The 19,190-nt window shown below is 43.7% G+C and overlaps 1 protein-coding gene across 1 annotated transcript in view; it reads left to right on the top strand.

Moving 5' to 3' along the window:
* Positions 1–10,419, top strand: part of LOC132822411 (testis-expressed protein 264 homolog) — a 287,865-nt gene extending 277,446 nt beyond the window's left edge. Inside the window, exon 4 of the mRNA XM_060835778.1 lies at positions 9,876–10,419. Coding sequence (XP_060691761.1) covers positions 9,876–10,165 — 290 coding nt within the window. The 3' untranslated portion in view covers positions 10,166–10,419. The remainder of the gene's footprint in view (positions 1–9,875) is intronic.
* Positions 10,420–19,190: the final 8,771 nt, after the last annotated feature.

Below are 19,190 nucleotides of genomic sequence, written 5' to 3'. Positions count from 1 at the left end.
ATGTTCTGTACAGTTACAACATGACCTCCCAACTCCTGTACTCAATACTCTGACCAATAAAGGAAAACATACCAAATGCTTTCTCCACTATCCTATCCCTGTGACTCTGCTTTCAAGGAGCCATGAACCTGCACTCCAAGGTCTCGTGGTTCAGCAACACTCCCTAGGACCTTATCATTAAGTGTATAGGTCCTGCTAAGATTTGCTTTCCCAAAATGCAGCACCTTGCATTTATCTAAATTAAATTCCATCTGCCACTTCTCAGCCCATTGGCCCATCTGGTCAAAATTCCGTTGTAATCTGAGGTAACATTCTTTGCTGTCCACGCCACCTCCAATTTTGGTGTCATCTGCAAACTTACTAACCATACCTTTTGTGCTCACATCCAAATCATTTATATAAATTATGAAAAGTAGTGGACCCAGCACTGATCCTTGTGGCACTCCACTGGTCACAGGCCTCCAGTCTGAAAAACGACCCTCCACCACCACCCTCTGTCTTCTACATTTGAGCTAGTTCTGTATCCAAATGGCTAGTTTTCCCTGTATTCCCTGTATCCAAACTTGCTCATCAGTTTCCATGAGGAATCTTATTTGAATGCCTTACTGAAGTCCATATAGATCATATCTACTGCTCTGCCCTCATCAATCCTCTTTGTTACTTCTTCGAAAAATTCAATCAAGTTTGTGACACATGATTTCCCATGCACAAAACCATTTTGACTATCCCTAATCAGTCCTTGCCTTTCCCAACACACGTACATACTGTCTCTCAGGATTCGCTCCAACAACTTGCCCACCACCGATGTCAGGCTCACTGGTCTATAGTTTCCTGGCTTGTCCTTACCTGTCATCCTGCTCCCCGCAAGTCGAAGCAAAACGCTCAGAGACACAGTATAGTTTTACTTCCTTCATCTTTATTCCGGGCCCTGGAGGGAGAGAGAACAATCACCCATGTGCACAGAAACACATGGTCTTCTCTGGAAGAGCAGGTTCTTAATGAATTATATAGTCATTTTACAGGGAGGAGCATCCAGATAATATTGATTGGGTGACCGTTGCAATCAGCAAGTGCCAATAGCAAAGATTAAGCCATCTGGTATTACACAATGAATGTTCTTAACCTTAACTGGCTTCACATAATGAATACTTTTCACCTTGTTTACTGGCCTTACATACTGAATGCTATCTCATCTTGTTAAATGGCTCTACATAATGAATGCTTTTCCACCTTGTTAACCCATTGTCCTTGCCTCCAACACCCCATTGTTAACTGTAAGTGCTTATCTGATCTGAGTCATGATCAGCTGAACCTCTTGTTTCATAAAACTCAGAAGTTAACTCTTTCCCTGTCAGCTTGCAGTCCATGATAACCAATGGTATTACCAGCTTTCATAAGACTCTGACAGCCAGCACCCAAGCAAGTCATTGACACACAGTATTCAGTGATTATAACAACAAAAATTACTAGTCTGTAACAGTAAATAGAGTTTGAAGAATGGTCCCATGTGGAAAAGAAAAATCACTAGTAAAGTTCTTAAATCCACAGTCCTTAGTGACCACTCCATCCCCTCCAAGTCGAGTGGAAATGAGCTAGTTCTCCAAAATCTCCTTTAATAAAGTCCAACCTGAAAACAAAATTCAGCCTGTCCTTGTGCATCACTCCTCAGAGAAATCTGAATTCTTGAATAAGGGCAGTTAAATGTTTCACAAAACTATCGAGACTTCCTTCCTTCCAGAGATGCTTCAGCTGGAGGATATCAGCTCATTATCAGTGTGCAGTGCAGCAGCTGCAACTGCAGACTAGGTGAATGTAGCATTGTTGTGGTTCTGTTCGCCGAGCTGGAAGTTTTTGTTGCAAACGTTTCGTCCCCTGGCTAGGCGACATCATCAGTGCTTTGGAGCCTCCTGCGAAGGCTTCGCAGGAGGCTCCAAAGCACTGATGATGTCGCCTAGCCAGGGGACGAAACGTTTGCAACAAAAAAAAACTTCCAGCTCGGCGAACAGAACCACAACAACGAGCACCCGAGCTACAAATCTTCGCACAAACTTTGAACACTGAATGTAGCATTCTTTGCTGTTTCTGCTCCCGCTCTGCTGTTAAATGTAACAAAGCCAACTGGCTGTTGTGATGTTAGTTTGATCAGTGAACCTTCATATCCCTTAAATGATCGAAAGGGAAGGTAAAGCTCACGTGGTTTAATGTCCGCAGGAAGGCCACTGACAAAAAGCATACCGACCTCCTCTTCACTGTTATTAGCTACTTCGCTTTTCATGCTCATGGCTGGGGAGTTGGTTGAATCCATTGGATCAGGTTGTGGATGGGTGGTGGTCCGAAGGCATGCTTTACCTGTGAATGGAGAAACTCTAGAGGCGATGTTAGCTGCTGAAGGTATCTTTGCATTTCCTCTCTCCTTCCTTCCTTGCCAAGGTGGTTATCAATATGAAGACAGTCACACGTTTAACTACAAGAAGTTGTGTTTGCCCATTTCAACATTCTCAGTCATCTGGAAGTCTGTTATTCTATTATCAAGTTTTATATACAATCCATAAACTTCTAAATTGTGCTGCCTAAACAATTCAGTCAATTATAAACAGCAATCAATGGTCCTAAAATCAAACCCTCGGGGGACCCCATTCAGGTTGTATTAACAAATTAATACTTGGCTAATGTGAATGCTGCCAGGAAACGTATTTCAAATGTCCAGAACAGCACAAAAGCAACAAAATGTTTCCTGTGCTTTAACAGTTAAGAGGCAAATTTCAGTTCAGATTTAAATCTCAAATATTTGTGGACAACAAATGCGGAACATTTTAAAATAAGTTCTCCAAATGAAACTTCCCAAACAAAACAGTCAGAATTACAGTGGCAGCTTTGGTAGAGATCAACATTCTTTGAATTTGCAAAATGAAGGGGGCCAATGAAGTCTTAACAATAATTAACAGAATTTAAACAGCATAGTCTCAAGTTCTAATATTCTCTAAAATCTTAACAAAACAGTAAACTCAAAATGCACTCTTCTTTTTGTGAACACACTGCATTAAAAACACAGCAGCAAAGATATTTTAATACAATACTCTCATCTGGCTAAAGCATGACTACTGACCCAACGTTTTTTTTAAAACAGGCATTGTAGAATTTCGAACAGAATCAGGGACTCAAGGTGCTCAATCGATTTGTTTTAAGGTTACAAGTTTGATCATTTTTAAAAGAAGAGAATGTTGTACAATTTCAATATAAAAACAAAATCTGTCCTATTACATAACTCACAAAACACATTGAATTGAGATCCTGATTCAAACAAGGCAAAACAGTTACTTTAAAGGATTTTCTGAACCAGTATTTTTACAAACAACACAGTGGCTCAGTGGTTAGCACTGCTGCCTCACAGCATCAGGGACCCGGCTTCGATTCCAGCCTCGAGCAACTGGCTGTGAGGAGTTTGCACATTCTCCCCGCGTCTGTGTGGATTTCCTCCAGGTGCTCTGGTTTCCTCCCACAGTCCAAAGATGTGCAGGTTAGGTGAATTAGCCATGCTAAATTGCCCATAGTGTTCAGGGATGTGTAGGTATTGTGCATTAGTCAGGGGTAAATGTAGAGTAATAGGCTAAGGGAATGGGTCTGGGTGGGTTTCTCTTCGGAGGGCTAAAGGGCCTGTTTCCACACTGTAGGGATTCTGTTGTATTCTATAATTTGAATAGAGTTAAATGGTACTCTGTTGGGGAACAAAAAAATGTCAACTCTGTTGGGGAACAAAAAAATGTCAGAAATGTACAGAGACCTGATCAGCATCTTGCAGATGAACAACAGTGCTTCAGAGTGAGGGCTTGTGTATCTGGTGACAATTATTAATATAAACTGGCAAGGCCAGGATCCAATGCAGGAAATACTAGAAACCTTCAAAGATCAGTAATCATTTCTGAGGAGAGGGGTCAGGAGGAGAAATATTTCAGACTGGGCTATTCCTCAGTCGTTGCTTTGTAGAAAACGATTATGTCACAGACTCTGACTGACTTGCTGTGTGCTTCCTGAGGTATCTGCTTATATTCCCAGTGTAAATTTTCTAAATTCACTTCCAGTGGCCTCAACAGGAAAACCCATAGTAACACTAGGCCAAAGTTGTAGCCAATCCAGCAACTTTCCTCTGGGATTTTTCCACATTAGCGAGAGACCCTCAAATGCCAATGTAAAAGCAGCTTCTCAGGTCATTTGTGGCAGCCATATTACTGCTGCAGCTGAACTCTGTTAAATCATCCATGCCTGACCATACCTGTAGGCCTCTGACTGCCCTAGCTCAAAAATTAATTGGGAAGGATGAAGTTCCAATGACAATAACCGTAATCCTTCCTCCCAAAAGCAGCTTTCACTTACCCACATTAAAGAAGTGAGATATGTACAATGCTGCTTATATTGATGCAAGAACTTTCAAATTTGCATCTAATATGCTAACTGCTGCCATTACTGTATATACTTAATCATTGTTACTACATATGCACTGTTCCTTTATCCAGTGCTACTGATTGCACCTTCACCCCAAGACCAATTAAATACTCTGAACATTCTGCCATTTAATTGCTGTGTGCAATTAACGTAGTCTAACTAAAACACAGACAGTAATTACATCTGGTACACCAGAGAATTGACTGCTCCGATAATGGAATTTATATGTCAGGCAAGGACAAGGAATAGGGCCAAGCCTTACGCTTGAAAAAACATTCGGGTAAAGAATCATAGTACGAACAAAAATGGAACTCAGGCTGTTTTAATTTGGAAAGATAACAAATTTAAAACCAGAAAATTGACGTGAGGACAGCAAATGCTTTGAATATACAGCAGCACCTGCAAAGAGAGGCTACAGTGGGCACTCTGTCAGATGATTTCTGTGCACCTGACACTCCTATATATCGAAGGATCGAATGTGTTGGCTGGTTATTTCCCAATTTAATTGTAGAAAAACTGAAAGCTGGTGCCTGATGAACAAAAATCACCAAAAAGGGGGCAGTTTACAAAAAATGTATTTTTAAAAAAAGGATGCGATGAAAAATAACCATGAGGTAAAAAGCTTTGACTTGAACAGGGAGAGAGATTAAAGTGAGAGGGTAGAAGTGGCAATTGCCTCAGTGATAGCTCTGAAGTCTCTGAGTCAATGTCATGGAGTCAAACCATGTTCCAGACTTGACTGCAAAATCTTGGCTGACATTCCAGTGCAGAGCTGAGGGAGATTCTCACTGTTGGAAGTGCTGTCTTTTAGCTGAGCAGTTAATGAAGGTCTTGTCTGTTCTCTTGGGAAGGTGTGAAAGATTCTATGATACTGTTCTAAGAACAGCAGGGGAATTCTGCTGGTACCTGGCCAATATTTGTCCAACAATAATCTTAAATAGATTATCTGGTTATTAATGTCATTGCTGTTTGAAACTCTTTGATGTGCATATATTGTAAAGTGCTTTGAGATGCCCTGAAGTCCCAAAAGGCACTGTATGAATGTAAGTCCTTTCTTTCTGTAAAGCCAACACACTTCAAACAAGATGGCAGATTTGATTTTGTTTCCTAAAGCACGAAATTTAATTTGTTAATTATTAACTCTATGCCAGTTTAATTTCTTTCAGAACAGGGCTGAATTGGATGCGAGCATAAGAGGTACAGTTAGTAAGTTTGCAGATGACACCAAAATTGGAGGTGTAGTGGACAGCGAAGAGGGTTACCTCAGATTACAACAGGATTTTGATCAGATGGGCCAATGGGCTGAGAAGTGGTAGATGGAGTTTAATTCAGATAAGTGTGAGGTGCTGCATTTTTGGAAAGCAAATCTTAGCAGGATTTATACACTTAATGGTAAGGCCCTAGGGAGTGTTGCTGAACAAAGAGACCTTGGAATGCAGGTTCATAGCTCCTTGAAAGTGGAGTCACAGCTAGGTAGGATAGTGAAGAAGGCATTTGGTATGCTTTCCTTTATTGATCAGAGTATTGAGTACAAGAGTTGGGAGGTCATGTTGCGGCTGTGCAGGACATTGGTTAGGCCACTGTTGGAATATTGCGTACAATTCTGGTTTCCTTCCTATCGGAAAGATGTTGTGAAACTTGAAAGGCTTCAGGAAAGATTTACAAGGCTATTGCCAGGGTTCAGGGATCTGAGCTATAGGGAGAGGCTGAATAGGCTGGGGCTATTTTCCCTGGAGCGTCAAAGGCTGAGGTGTGACCTTATAGAGGTTTACAAAATTATGAGAGGCATGGATAGGGTAAATAGGCAAAGTCTTTTCCCTGGGATCGGGGAGTCCAGAACTAGAGGGCATAGGTTTAGGGTGAGAGGGGAAAGATATAATAGAGACTTAAGGGGCAACGTTTTTAGGCAGAGGGTGGTATGTATATGGAATGAGCTGCCAGAAGAAGTGGTGGAGGCTGGTACAATTGCAACATTTAAGAGGAATTTGGATGGCTATATGAATATGAAGGGTTTGGAGGGATATGGGCCGGGTGCTGGCAGGTGGGACTAAATTGGGTTGGAATATCTGGTCGGCATGGATGGGTTGAACCGAAGAGTCTGTTTCCGTGCTGTACATCTCTATGACTCTAAGTTTGATAGAGACACCTAGATCCTAGGGGTGGCATTTTCAGTTGAATCAATGAAAACTTACAGTAATTAACTTTATTGTTCAAAATTGAGCAAGATCCCAAAGTCACTGGCTTGTACAAGTTTCATGTCTTACTTTTAATGCCCTCTCAGTCTCATTGGCATTAATTAATCCTCCAAATGAATTTCATAACCCTTACATTCTGAGTTGACTCATGGTGCCCAATACTTTTTATGTATCTGTTAAACTCATGTGGTGTAAAACTATAGGTGCTTTGATATAGAAGTGAGATGTCATGCCTATTGCATTCTGCCTAACACATGCTTTGTTCTTGTTATAATAAAGTAAACAAGCAGCTTATCCATGTGAATGTAAGTAAACTGCAGAGCAATAGTTACACGAGAACATCTTAAACTTTCTTTCTCTTAATAAAAGAACAATGAATAGAGTAAGGCAACAAATGGCCTTAATTAGCCTCAGACATAACAATTTCTAATAACCTGCTGCAATTCAAGCTTCCGAATTTAACAAATGCGTCCCAAACAACATTGTTTAAAATGGTGACCTTCCACAATACAGTGGTAGTGTAAATACCTCTGAGACAGGAGGCCTACATGCAAGTTCCACCTGCTCCACATTGCTGAAGTAACATCCCTGAATAAGCTGGTTGGAAAAAAAAATCTTAAGATATGTGTGTCACTATCATGACTTTTCATCTCCATGTTCACAATAAATTTCCAGATCCCTCCACATCTCACCTCTCTATATTTCTCAATAAATCTTAACATTTGCAGTCTATGTCATTTCTCCTGAATATGAACATTAGTGTGGTGTTTTGCATTCGATGAACTTAAAACAATGTTATGGATGCTTAGATTTTAAAACCAAAACACAGTCAAAAATACTGGAAATACACAATAGCCAAGCAGAGTCTGTGGTGAGGAACTGAGTTAAATGGACAGAATCCCACTGCAGACTCCCAGTATTGCAGACTGACTAAAGGTACGTACGAGTTGATAAAGTGTAGCACTGGAAAAAGAGCACCAGGTCAGACAACATCCGAGGAGCAAGAGAGTTGACATTTCGGGCTTAACCCTTCATTAGGACTGGGGAGGGGGGGGCGCTGAGAAATAGGGAGAGGTGGGGTGAGGCTGGGGGAGTTGTAGTTGGGATGGCGATAGGTGAACGAAGATAGGAGATGGTTGTGATAGGTCGGTGACTGGAAAAAGCACAGCAGGTCAGGCAGCATCTGAGGAGCAAGAATGCATATGAGCTAGATAAGAGGGATGTGAAGGGAGAAGGATTTAATGTCATGGGTGTTGCAGGGAGAGGGGACTGCAGCAGTATGACACCCTGTGGGCAGTTCCTGTCTAGTATCCAGCCCTTTAATCATACCTACCAAGTGCTGTTGATCAACAGAGCACAGCCCCTACTCCGCCCCATCAAGCTGAAAAGCTACCAGCCTGTCTGTATCTGGGTTAATGAACAAATCTGAGTTTAGCTCATTCATTTGTGACATTAGGGCCTCAACCAGAAGTGGCAGCTTGGGTTGGGGAAAGGAAGGGTAGATCGATGCTGACAGTTTGGGTTCAGGCTGGGAAAGGGAGTTGGAGGTGAGGAAGGGGGTACATTGGGGTCTGGGTTATATCACTCTGGGTATTTACGTGACAGGAAGTGTGTGTGAGGGTCTCCAATTTTCTCATTTTGGGACCAAATATTGTCATAGCAGGTGAATCCCACACACGAGTTGAAACTGCATTGTACCAAACTGGGAGATCTCATTGGGATAGTTAACTTTGTGGCAGCAATTTAGATTAGATTACTTACAGTGTGGAAACAGGCCCTTCAGCCCAACAAGTCCACACCGACCTGCCAAAGCGCAACCCACCCATACCCCTACACACACCCCTTACCTAACACTACAGGCAATTTAGCATGGCCAATTCACCTGACCCGCACATCTTTGGACTGTGGGAGGAAACCGGAGCACCCGGAGGAAACCCACGCAGACACGGGGAGAACGTGCAAACTCCACACAGTCAGTCGCCTGAGGCGGGAATTGAACCCAGGTCCCTGGCGCTGTGAGGCAGCAGTGCTAACCACTGTGCCACCATGCTGCCCACAGAAGGCCACAGAATTTACTTTGAGAACAGCCTGTGTCAATCCTCTGCAAGTTTGTACTGTGAATAAAGCTCCCAGTCCTTGCCACTCCCTGCATGCTGTGGCCTTCTGCGTGACTGATTACAGCTTCTGATGGGTGAGCTTAGCTATCGATCTTCATGAATTCTAGTGCTGTTATTTTTGGGCTGTTTTCAGATTGGCTGTATAATTTCTGTTTAGGACTAGGTCATTCCACCCCTCAAGCCTGCTCCACCATTTAATACGATCATGGTTGATATCATCTCAGCCTCGACTCAACTTCCTGCCTACTCTCCATAATTCTTCGACCCATTACTAATTAAAAATCTGCCTATCTCCTCCAGAAGGTTACTCGGTTTCCCAGCATCCGCCACACTCTGGGGGAGTGAATTGCACCGATTCACAACCCTGTAGGAGAAGTAGTTCCTCCTCATTTCTGTTTTAAATCTGCTACCATTTGTCCTCAAACTAGGACCTCACATTCCAGATTGCCCCACAAGGGGAAACATCAGGCCTTTGTCTACTTTGTCAATCCCCTTTAACATTATGTATGCCTCAATTAGATCTCCTCTCATTCTTCTCACCCCTAGTGGGTACAGACCTAAACCACTCAATCCCTCTTCATAGGACAAATCGGTAATCTCTGGAATTGACTGACTGAGTTTTCTCTGAGCTGCCACTAGTGCAATTACATCCTTCCTCGAGTAAAGGGACTAAAACTGGATGCAATACTCTGGATGCAGTCTCACTTGTAAAGATTCAGCAATAAATGATATCAGGTTTAGAACAGAAATGAGATGGAACTACTTCTCCTACAGTGTTGTGAATCTGTGGAATTCACTCCCCAGAGTGCAGTAGCTGCTGGGAAACTGAGTAACCTTCTGGAGGAGATAGGCAGACTTTTAATTTGTAATAAGTACCAAAATTCTGTTTTCCCTCCTCATAACCTGCTGTACCACTGTACGAGCTTTCCATACCACCATTACCTCTCATTCACCAATTTCTTCAAAACATCCTAAGATGTCCTTTTGCATGAATGATAAAATTGTTGAGCTTGAGCAGTCTGATGTGTGTCAAGAGCTGACTGGCTTTCTGACATTTTATTTAGGTACTAGAGAATGTTAGTTCGGGTTGAATGATGTCTGTCTTTTCTCTTTATTACTTCAGGTGTAGATTCATTCAGCGAAAAAAGCTCAGTGACTTACGAGGCCTACACAGAGAGCAGGGAAACCTCAATGGCAAAGTCAGACACTACCACCTTGAGCAACAAGGAAGCTGAGGACAGCGAGAAGAGTGACAAAAGTGAGTCAGTAGCGAGTGGATCGTCCTTCGAGGAACTTGATCTGGAAGCACAAGATAACGGGGACCGGCCCTGGGTCTCTCCTCAGAGCTCTGATGTGGCAAAGAAACTGGATGAAGTGACAGAAACTGATATCAGGAGAATGGAGGAGGAATAAAGACGGAAGGAATGATGAAGTGACCTGACTGGGACCACGCAAACTACTTTGCTTGGTACATTTCCACCGATGAGGTACAGATGGCTTGCTGCAACTCCAGAGAAACATAATCGTTAATCAAATAGCTTGAAATTTAAAAGAAAGTCTTGATTGAAGATTGAAGCTTCTATCAATGTATCTATAATACTGTAATACTTGAGCAACATTATTCATTTTTTAAATAAATTCAAATATTTGGCATTAACAATTAAAAATGAGATTTTAAATTATTTTTGCACTTCATCAATAATTCCATTTCATGGTCTTGCACATGATTTCTGGGATTTGAAATATGGGTTCTCCCGTTCTACTGACACTGAGTCTGCTAGAGTTGGAGCATTGACAAGGAGGCTGTTTCTTCCCTTCGAATATCTTGGGTTTGGGCCATTCTCATCAGTATTAAGCATGGCTTGTATACCCTCTCAGGTTTAACTCTTTATAAGCTGTAAGCTAACAGTTACAACAACAATATAATGTAATAAAATAGAACAAAGAACTACAGATGCTGGAGATCTGAAACAAAACAGAAGTCGCTAGAGAAACTCAGCAGGTCTGGCAGCATCTGAGGAAAAAGAAAGAGTTAATGTTTTGAGTCCAATGTTCCTTCAGAACTGAGAGCGTCTAGAAAAAAGTGATATTGATGGTGAAGATGGGTTGGGAAGTGGAATGGGGAGGCACATGGATAGGTGGAGACAAAGTTTAGAGGGTCAGAGATATGAAAGGGTTAGGCAGATGTGGGAATTATTGGTAGAGGCCAGGACAGAAGGGAAGGTGAAGAAGTGATAGTGAGAGATGGGTGGGTTGTGCTGAAGGCAACCCATGTCATGAGAGAATCAGGATGTGGGGGTGGGTAAAAACATGGAAGTACTGAATCAGATTCTAAAGTTACTGAACTTGATGTTGAATCGTAGAGGCTGCAGGGTTCCCAAGCCGGAAGTGAGATACTATTCTTCCAGCATGCTCTGAGCACTGCAGTGAGGCCTGAGACAGGAACGTTGGCCAGGAATCACAGTCGTATGTTGAAGTGGCAGGCTACTGGAAGCTCACAGTCATTTTTACTGTCAGAGCATTGGTGTTCTTTAAAGCAGTCACCGAGTCTGCATTTCATTTCCCCACTGGAGAGGAGACTGCATTCTGAACAGTGAATACATTAGACTAGATTGAGTGAAGTGCAGATAAAGCACTGCTTCACCTGGAAGGTGTGTTTGGGGCCTTTGATACTAAGTAGAGAGAAGGTGATTGCATGGGGAGGTGTTGGGAAAGGAGGAGACACAGAGCAGGGTGACCTGGAGGGAATAGTCTCTGGAAGGCTGACAAGGGAAGGGAGGAAAATATGTGTCTGGTTGTGGCATCCTGAAGGTGGGAGAAATGGTAGCTGATGACCCTCTGGCTGTGGATGCTGGTGGAATGTTAGTTGTTGTGATGGATGCTATCATTGTTGTGGGAGGATGAAGCCAACGTTTAGGAGATGGGTCAGGCATGGCTGGGTGTCCTGTCAACTACAGTGCTGAGGAATCCTTGGTTGAGGAAGAAGGTGGGAGACCTCCCCCACCCCTTTGTAATGGTTTGTAATGGATATTGATGGCCAGCCTATCCGTCGAAATAGAAACAGAAATGACGCAGAAGAGAAGGGAGGAGTCAGAGATGTATGAGTGATGGTGAGAGTGGGGTGGAAATTGGAAATGAAATTGATAACTTTTCCAATTCTGAATGAGAGAGGGGAGCAGCACCAATGGTGTTATTGATGTACCATAGAGAGAGTTGTGGATAGGGGCCAGAATAGGACTGGAACAAGGAACGTTCCATGTATCTCACGAAGACATAACTGGGACCCGTGCGGGTTACACACGGCCACCCCACCAGAAAATGGGAGGAGTTCAAGGAGAAGTTGTTCAGGGTGTGAATGAGCTCAGCTAGGGGGAGGAAGTGGTGATGGATGGCAACAATTCAGGCCTTTTTTCAAGGGAGACGCAGTGGGCCATGAGACTGTCCTGGTGGGGGATGGACGTGTAAAGGGATTGCATTAAAAGACTCGTGGATATAAGTAGGAAGGGAATGGACAAAGGAAGAAAAAAAATGACTTGAGATAGGAAGGGATGAGTTTTGTGGGGCAGGAGTAGACCTAAACAATGGGTCTGCCTGGGCAGTCTTGTTAATGGATTTTGGGACTGAAGTAGAAGTGAGTTTTGTGGGGTTGGGAGAGGATGAGCTTGGAGGTTTTTGGCGGGGGATCCTCAAGTAAGTCAAGCTTAATGACCATCATAGACATGCTAGTTTGATGTTCCAAAAATGGAGTAATGGTTCAAGGGGAAATAGGAGAAGGTATCTGAGCATGAATGCTCAGTCTCTGCAATGTATAGGTCAATACAACAGATAACAATAGCACCGCCCTCGTCGGCAGGCTTAGTTACAAAGTCAGGGTTGAACATTGACTGTCAGGAGCCTCTCGTTCATCCAGCCTTGCCCACACAAGGATGTTACGTTGTGTCACGCAATGATGCACTCCCAAACTCCTGCCCAAAACTCAGAGATCCCTGGGTTAGTTGAAAACCCGGGATAACTTGAGGAGAAAATCGAGGAAAATTCTTTCCAGCTCACACCAACTCCTCCCCATTCTCCAACACTCTGGTCAATCTATTATCTACAAGATGCACTAAAGATCCTCAGACAGAACCTTCCAACCCCACGACCACTTCTGTCTAGAAGGAGAAGGGCAGCAGATACATGAGAACTCCACCATCTGCAATTCCCCACCAAGCCAGCCTTTATCCTGACTTGGCAATATATAGCTGTTCGTTCACTGTCGCTGGGTCAAAATCCTGGAATTCTCTCCCTCGTTGGATTGTGGGTCAATCCACAGCAGGTGGACTTCAACGGTTCAAGAAGGCAGCTCACCACCACTTTCTTAAGTGCAACTAGGGACAGGTAATAAATGTTGGCTAGCTAGCAACACCCACATCCCACAAATAATGAGCCCAGAAGTTCATTCAATTTCAGATCTTTTGCAGATCTGCATTTTAGTGTTCGTCGATGTCTACTCCAACTCACTAATGGCAGGCTTTTAAAGGGTGAAGGGGGTGGAACAGCAAAACAATTAAGGAGGGAATTGCAGAGGACTAGACCTGAAGAGTTGTGGGGTCCAGCTACTAAGGCAAAAGGTGGGAGGAGACTGAGAGCCATCAGAGAGATCAGAGGAATGTTAGGGCGAGAGGAGTCTGATCATCAGGGGAAAGCCATGAAGGGATCTTATCCCAGGAGTGAGAATTTTAAACTGGATGCATGGATGAACTGAAAGCCATTGTCGGTCAGCATTATATAAATACAAATTAGTTCTTTCACCCTGACCACAGAGAATTTCACTGACCAATCCACATCTCATTTCACACATGTCTGCTATAGCTATTCATGCAGTTATTTATGTCCTCTGTTCTATTTATTGCTTTCATGTCCTCATTGATTTATATGAATAGTTTGTGTCGTTTCCACTTCTCGTCCCTGATTGTCTCATGTTCTGACTGCCTGCCTGCACATTTCCTTTTGATACTGTTACATCAGCAAACACAGCCATAATCCTTGTTAGCTGTTATTTTTTTCTTTACTAGTTTCAGTTGCCTTTCTTGAGTCCTCGATGTTTTTCTACAACCACCTTCTACATGAAGATGATCGGGCCTTCCATTTACATGGTCTCCTGTCCCCAGGACCTCCCAGAGGGCTCACAGAGACAAGTGCAGATCTTGTACAATGTTGGCCTGTTTGTGCAGAGTGAAATGCCACAAACAGCAAGAAAAAAAATCGCTACTCAATCCAAATTTGCAAATGCATTAGAGAAAATGTTTCCCAAGCCATGCCGAAGAACCCATTGCCCATCTTTCAAAAGTCCCTTGGGAGTTGATGCATCTCCCTGAAATGGGCAAGGGCTTATCCTCAAAACATAAATCTCACTGTGTAGCAGCCATTCCATGATGTTCTGGCACATGAGGTAGGATTGTTGGCTTGGATTTCTTTTTTGTTCATTCACAGGCTGTATCTATTGTCCTCATCAGAGAAAAGTTAAGAGTTAATCACATTATTGTGGGTCTGGAGTCACATGTGGGCTAGTCCAGGTCAGGATGGAAGTTTCCTTCCCTGAAGGATAGCTAATGAAACAGATGGGTTTCTCCTGACAATGGTTCTCGGCAATGATTAATTATAGGTTCAAATCCCACCATCTACTGTCGTGAGATTTGAACCCAGGTCCCCCGAGTATTAGCTGAGTCTCTGAATTATAGTCCAGTAATGGTGTACTGGGTCATCATCTCCCCCTAGGTTTCTGCCACGTGCCTTGAATCAATGCCACAAGATGAAGGAAAATAGGTGAAGAGGAGATCAGGATCCCCCAGGAATCTGTATTGCAAGATCACATTCTCTGATATTATATATACCACCAAGAACAACAAGGTCAATGGATACCGAGAGTACCACTACCTTCTCGATTCCATTCACCATCCTGACATCGGAACATATCACCATTCCTGCATTGTTGCTGGGTCAAAATGCTGGAACTATCTTCCTAATTGCTCCCAGGGCAACTAGGGACAGGCAATAAATGCTGGCCATGCCCACAATCCACAGAAGAATAAGCAAAGCGAATCTTCACTTACTCAATCTCATAGCAGAATGATATTCCTCATGTCTCCAAGACACTACAGCAAGGTGAAACATACAGAAAATAAAAGAACACAGTTTGATTTATGGACTGCATTAAGAGAGGTTGATATACAAAACCTGAGGCAGGTGAGGCTTCTGAGCACGTTTCAGAAAGATGTCCATGTTAAATCATAGAATCCCTACACCGTGAAAGGAGGACATTCAGCCGATCAAGTCCACACTGACTCTCCACCCAGACTCAAACGCCCTGCCATCTCCATGTAACCCTGCATTTCCCATGGTTAATGCATCTAGCCTGCACCTCCCTGGACAGTATGGCAACTCCGCATGGCCCATCCACCTAACCTGCACATCTTTGCACTGTGGGAGAGAACCCACACAGACACAGGGAGGACATGCAAACTCCACCAAGACAGTCACTTGAGGGTGGAATTCAACCCAGATCTCTGGCGCAGTGAGGCAGCAGTATCTAACCGTTGAGCCACCGAGCCACACCCATGATGAAGAGTGCAGTTCATTTCACATTTGGTGCTCTCGATGAGTGAGAATGAACATTGAAAGAGCAGATCTTGAGAATATTTGCCTGTCAAAGGTCTGCATTCAAGCCTTGCTACTGCGTGTGTTTCCTGCAGGTATCACACTTCCTTCCCAGGATCATTTTCCCACCACCTTCTCGGCATCATTCTGTTATTATATAACAGTCTCTCCACTGACTCGCTGCAGGTGACAACAAATGACATTTGCTCATGTGTAATTATAATAAAACACACAGAAAAGGGCCAGCTGTTAAAAGGACAGCTCCACGGTACATTTTAATTTTAATTGTCAATTAAGATCTGCACTCTCTCGTACTGAGGCTGAACAATGCCTCATTAAAAGTCCCAGTGTTCTCGCAACACTATTTATAAACGCATATTTCAATCTATTTCACTAAAACAGATTTCAGAATAAACTGCAGCGAAAAATGCCAGTAATGAAGTCAAGATGTTCTAACTATAAAGGAATCTCCTACTTTATAAAGTCTGAACTCAATAGTGGCAGTTAACATTCGAGGAGATGAAATGGGTGTTATTGTGGCAAAAGGCCCTGAAAAGGTGATGGGAAAACGACAATATATTGAGATGAGATTTACCTCACCCAGAACCCATCTCACGATTTTCTCTGGGTTCAAATGACATCCATTCCATTCTTTTCAGAGTAAGCCTCAGGAAGGAATCTCTCACCCAGCCTCTCGCGTCTTTGTTCCCAGTTTAGATTGCAACTTTGAATAAAGGAGCAGATTCTGAAGGTCCATTAACCATCTCCTTTTGATAAAGAGGGGGTGTTTCTGCAAACTCTAGACTTCTGTACAACCAGCAACACAGGACTCACAGCCATGTCACGTTCAGTGAAGGAGCTGGACTTTTTAAAGTTGAAATAAAGGCTTAAAATGGGCAACTCGGTGAGTAACACCTGCCCCCAAAATGGTGGCCTATGATGAAGATCCCAGGGAGCACAGCCAGACGAAGAATGGTTTTTCATCATCTCCCCACCCTCCAGGTAATCAAACTAGGTCTTTGTCTTTCTGGTCCCTTCAGGGAAAGGAATCAGAAAAAGAGGAACCAACTACACTGATGGGAAGGAAGGACTACACTCTCGTCCTTCCCCATTTCCTCTCCCATTCCTGTCCTTCCCCATTCCCGCCCTTCCTCCCTCACTCCTGTCCTCCCTCCCTCACTCCTGCTCTTCCTACCTCACCCCTGCCTCACCTCATTCCTGTCCTTCCTCCCCATTCCTACCCTTCCTCCCCATTCCTGCCCTTCCTTCCTCACTCCTTCCCTTCCTCCCTCACTCCTGCTCTTCCTCCCTCACTCCTTCCCTTCCTCCCTCACTCCTGTCCTTCCTCCCTCACTCCTGCTCTTCCTACCTCACCCCTGCCTCACCTCATTCCTGTCCTTCCTCCCCATTCCTACCCTTCCTCCCCATTCCTGCCCTTCCTTCCTCACTCCTTCCCTTCCTCCCTCACTCCTGCTCTTCCTCCCTCACTCCTACCCTTCCTCCCTCACTCCTGCCCTTTGTCCATCGCTCCTGCTCTTTCTCCCCATTCCTACCCTTCCTCCCCATTCCTGCCCATCCTCCCTCACTCCTGCCCTTTCTCCCTCACTCCTGCCCTTCTTCCCTCACTCCTACCCTTCCTCCCCATTCCTACCCTTCCTCCCCATTCCTGCCCTCCCTCACTCCTACCCTTCCTCCCCATTCCTACCCTTCCTCCCCATTCCTGCCCTCCCTCACTCCTGCCCTTTCTCCCACACTCCTGCCCTTTCTCCCACACTCCTGCCTTTTCTCCTACACTCCTGCCCTTCCTCCTCCACTCCTGCCCTGCCTCCTCTCTCCACCCCTGTCTCCCCATTCCCACCCTCCCCCCCCCCCACTCCTGTCTTGTCCCCTCACATCTGGTCAAAGTGGCAGTCCCTGACTGCTCCTTCCCTCATTACCTGTAGCTACACAGTGACCACATTGAGAGATCCCCTCTCCATGTACCTCTGACCCTCACAAACACAGCACAGGGACACCAGCTCCAGTTCGATATATGAAGCTCTGAGTTCCACCAGCTGATGTTACCTCTTGTATCCTGGAAAAAGTACAGGGAACAGGGCACGAGGAGCTAGGAGAAGACAGGGTAGATGCAGAGAAGCTACCTCCACTGATTGGGATTTCTAGAACTAGTGGACATTATCTGTGAATTAGGGCCAGTCCATTCAGGAGATATTAGGAAACACCTCTACACACAAAGAGGGTTGGAACTGTCTTCCTTAAAAGGAGTAGATGCTGGATCAGTTGTCAATTTTAAAACTAGATTTTAAAAAAATTGTTAAGCAAAGGTATTAAGGAATATGGGCCAAAGGCAGGTATATGGAGTTAGGACACAGATCAGTCATTATCTCTTTGATTTTGGAACATGCTTAAGGGACTGAATTGCCTATTCCTGTACCTATGTTCCTTACCTCTTTAAACTAAATTAAGTGAAATAAACCTAGGATTTGAACAAACATTCCCCAAATGCTTATTAATCAACTCCTTCCTTGAATCCAAAGCTTGATTTTAAAGTTAGGTTAATAACAATGTTAACTTGTATTGCTTCCATGTGTTCAGCATGCTTTATAATGTTATGTTATGGTCAGTATACAGTAACAATGCCATTAATATTAGTGGCATCATTTAATTATCTGCTTTGCATAGGTTAACAATTTAAATAGTATGGTCCATATTTAAAATGAACAATGCAGTCAGTAGCTCTGCCATAATTTCAGTTTAGAACTTAAGCAATGTGTTTGGTTCACTTTGTGAATACTGCTGGTGTTCAATACATGTGTATAACTTACAGGTCTGCAGGGAAGCTGCTAGCCAGCAGCTCTGCTGGTTTATGATGGTGTTATCAAAGACCATTCGGCAAGGATGAGGGCTTGACTTGATGAGGAAGAGCTCCATCTATTGTACACTCTGAGTGAAGTCAGGCCTCAGAAACTTGGAAAGAGGAGTTCAGGTAACAGCTCCCTTACATCGGAAAATCAAAACCATTTGCATTTGATGATAAATCCCCTAATATTAGGGAACTCTGACTCACCTCAGTAACATATCCTTGGCTAAAATGTTAGTAATCCAATATCTCCCTCCCCATCCAGCTCCTCTATATCCTGTCCCTGAGTGAAATATACCCCCTGGGGTAATATGGCCTACTCTTGATCATACATCCTATTGGCTTTATTATATACTACTTCTGGTAATATACACATTCCTCTGTACTGTACCTCATCTGTTGTAAAATATTCCACCCTGCATTGATTTTAACAAGGCCTTTGACAAGATTCTGCATGATAGACTGGTTTATCTCTCCACTCTGCAGGCACTCTGCCTCGATTCCTGATGAAGGGCTTTTGCCCGAAACGTCAATTTTCCTGCTCCTCTGATGCTGCCTGACCTGCTGTGCTTTTCCAGCACCACTCTAACCTAGTCTCTGGTTTCCAGCATCTGCAGTCCTTGTTTTTTACCTGGTTAGTAAGGTCAATCACATGGGATTCAGGGAGAACTTGCCAATTGGATACAAAATTAGCTTGATGGTAGGAGACAGAGGGAGATAGTAGGGGGTTGTTGTTCAGACCAGAGGCCTGTGACCAAGCTGTGGGCAGCACGGATTGGTGTTGGGTCCTCTGTTGTTCATCATTTATATAAACAATTTGGATGAGAATATAGGACAGATGGTTAATAAATTTATGGATTGCACCGAAATAGGTAGTATAGTGGACAATGAAGGTGGTTATCTCGGAGTACAATGAGATCTTGATCAGTGTGGCCAATAGGC

Source organism: Hemiscyllium ocellatum, chromosome 14 (genome assembly GCF_020745735.1).
Source record: "Hemiscyllium ocellatum isolate sHemOce1 chromosome 14, sHemOce1.pat.X.cur, whole genome shotgun sequence".
Lineage (NCBI taxonomy): Eukaryota > Metazoa > Chordata > Chondrichthyes > Orectolobiformes > Hemiscylliidae > Hemiscyllium > Hemiscyllium ocellatum.
The sequence above is the reverse complement of the archived record's forward strand: the minus strand, read 5'-3'. Positions and strand labels throughout refer to the sequence as shown.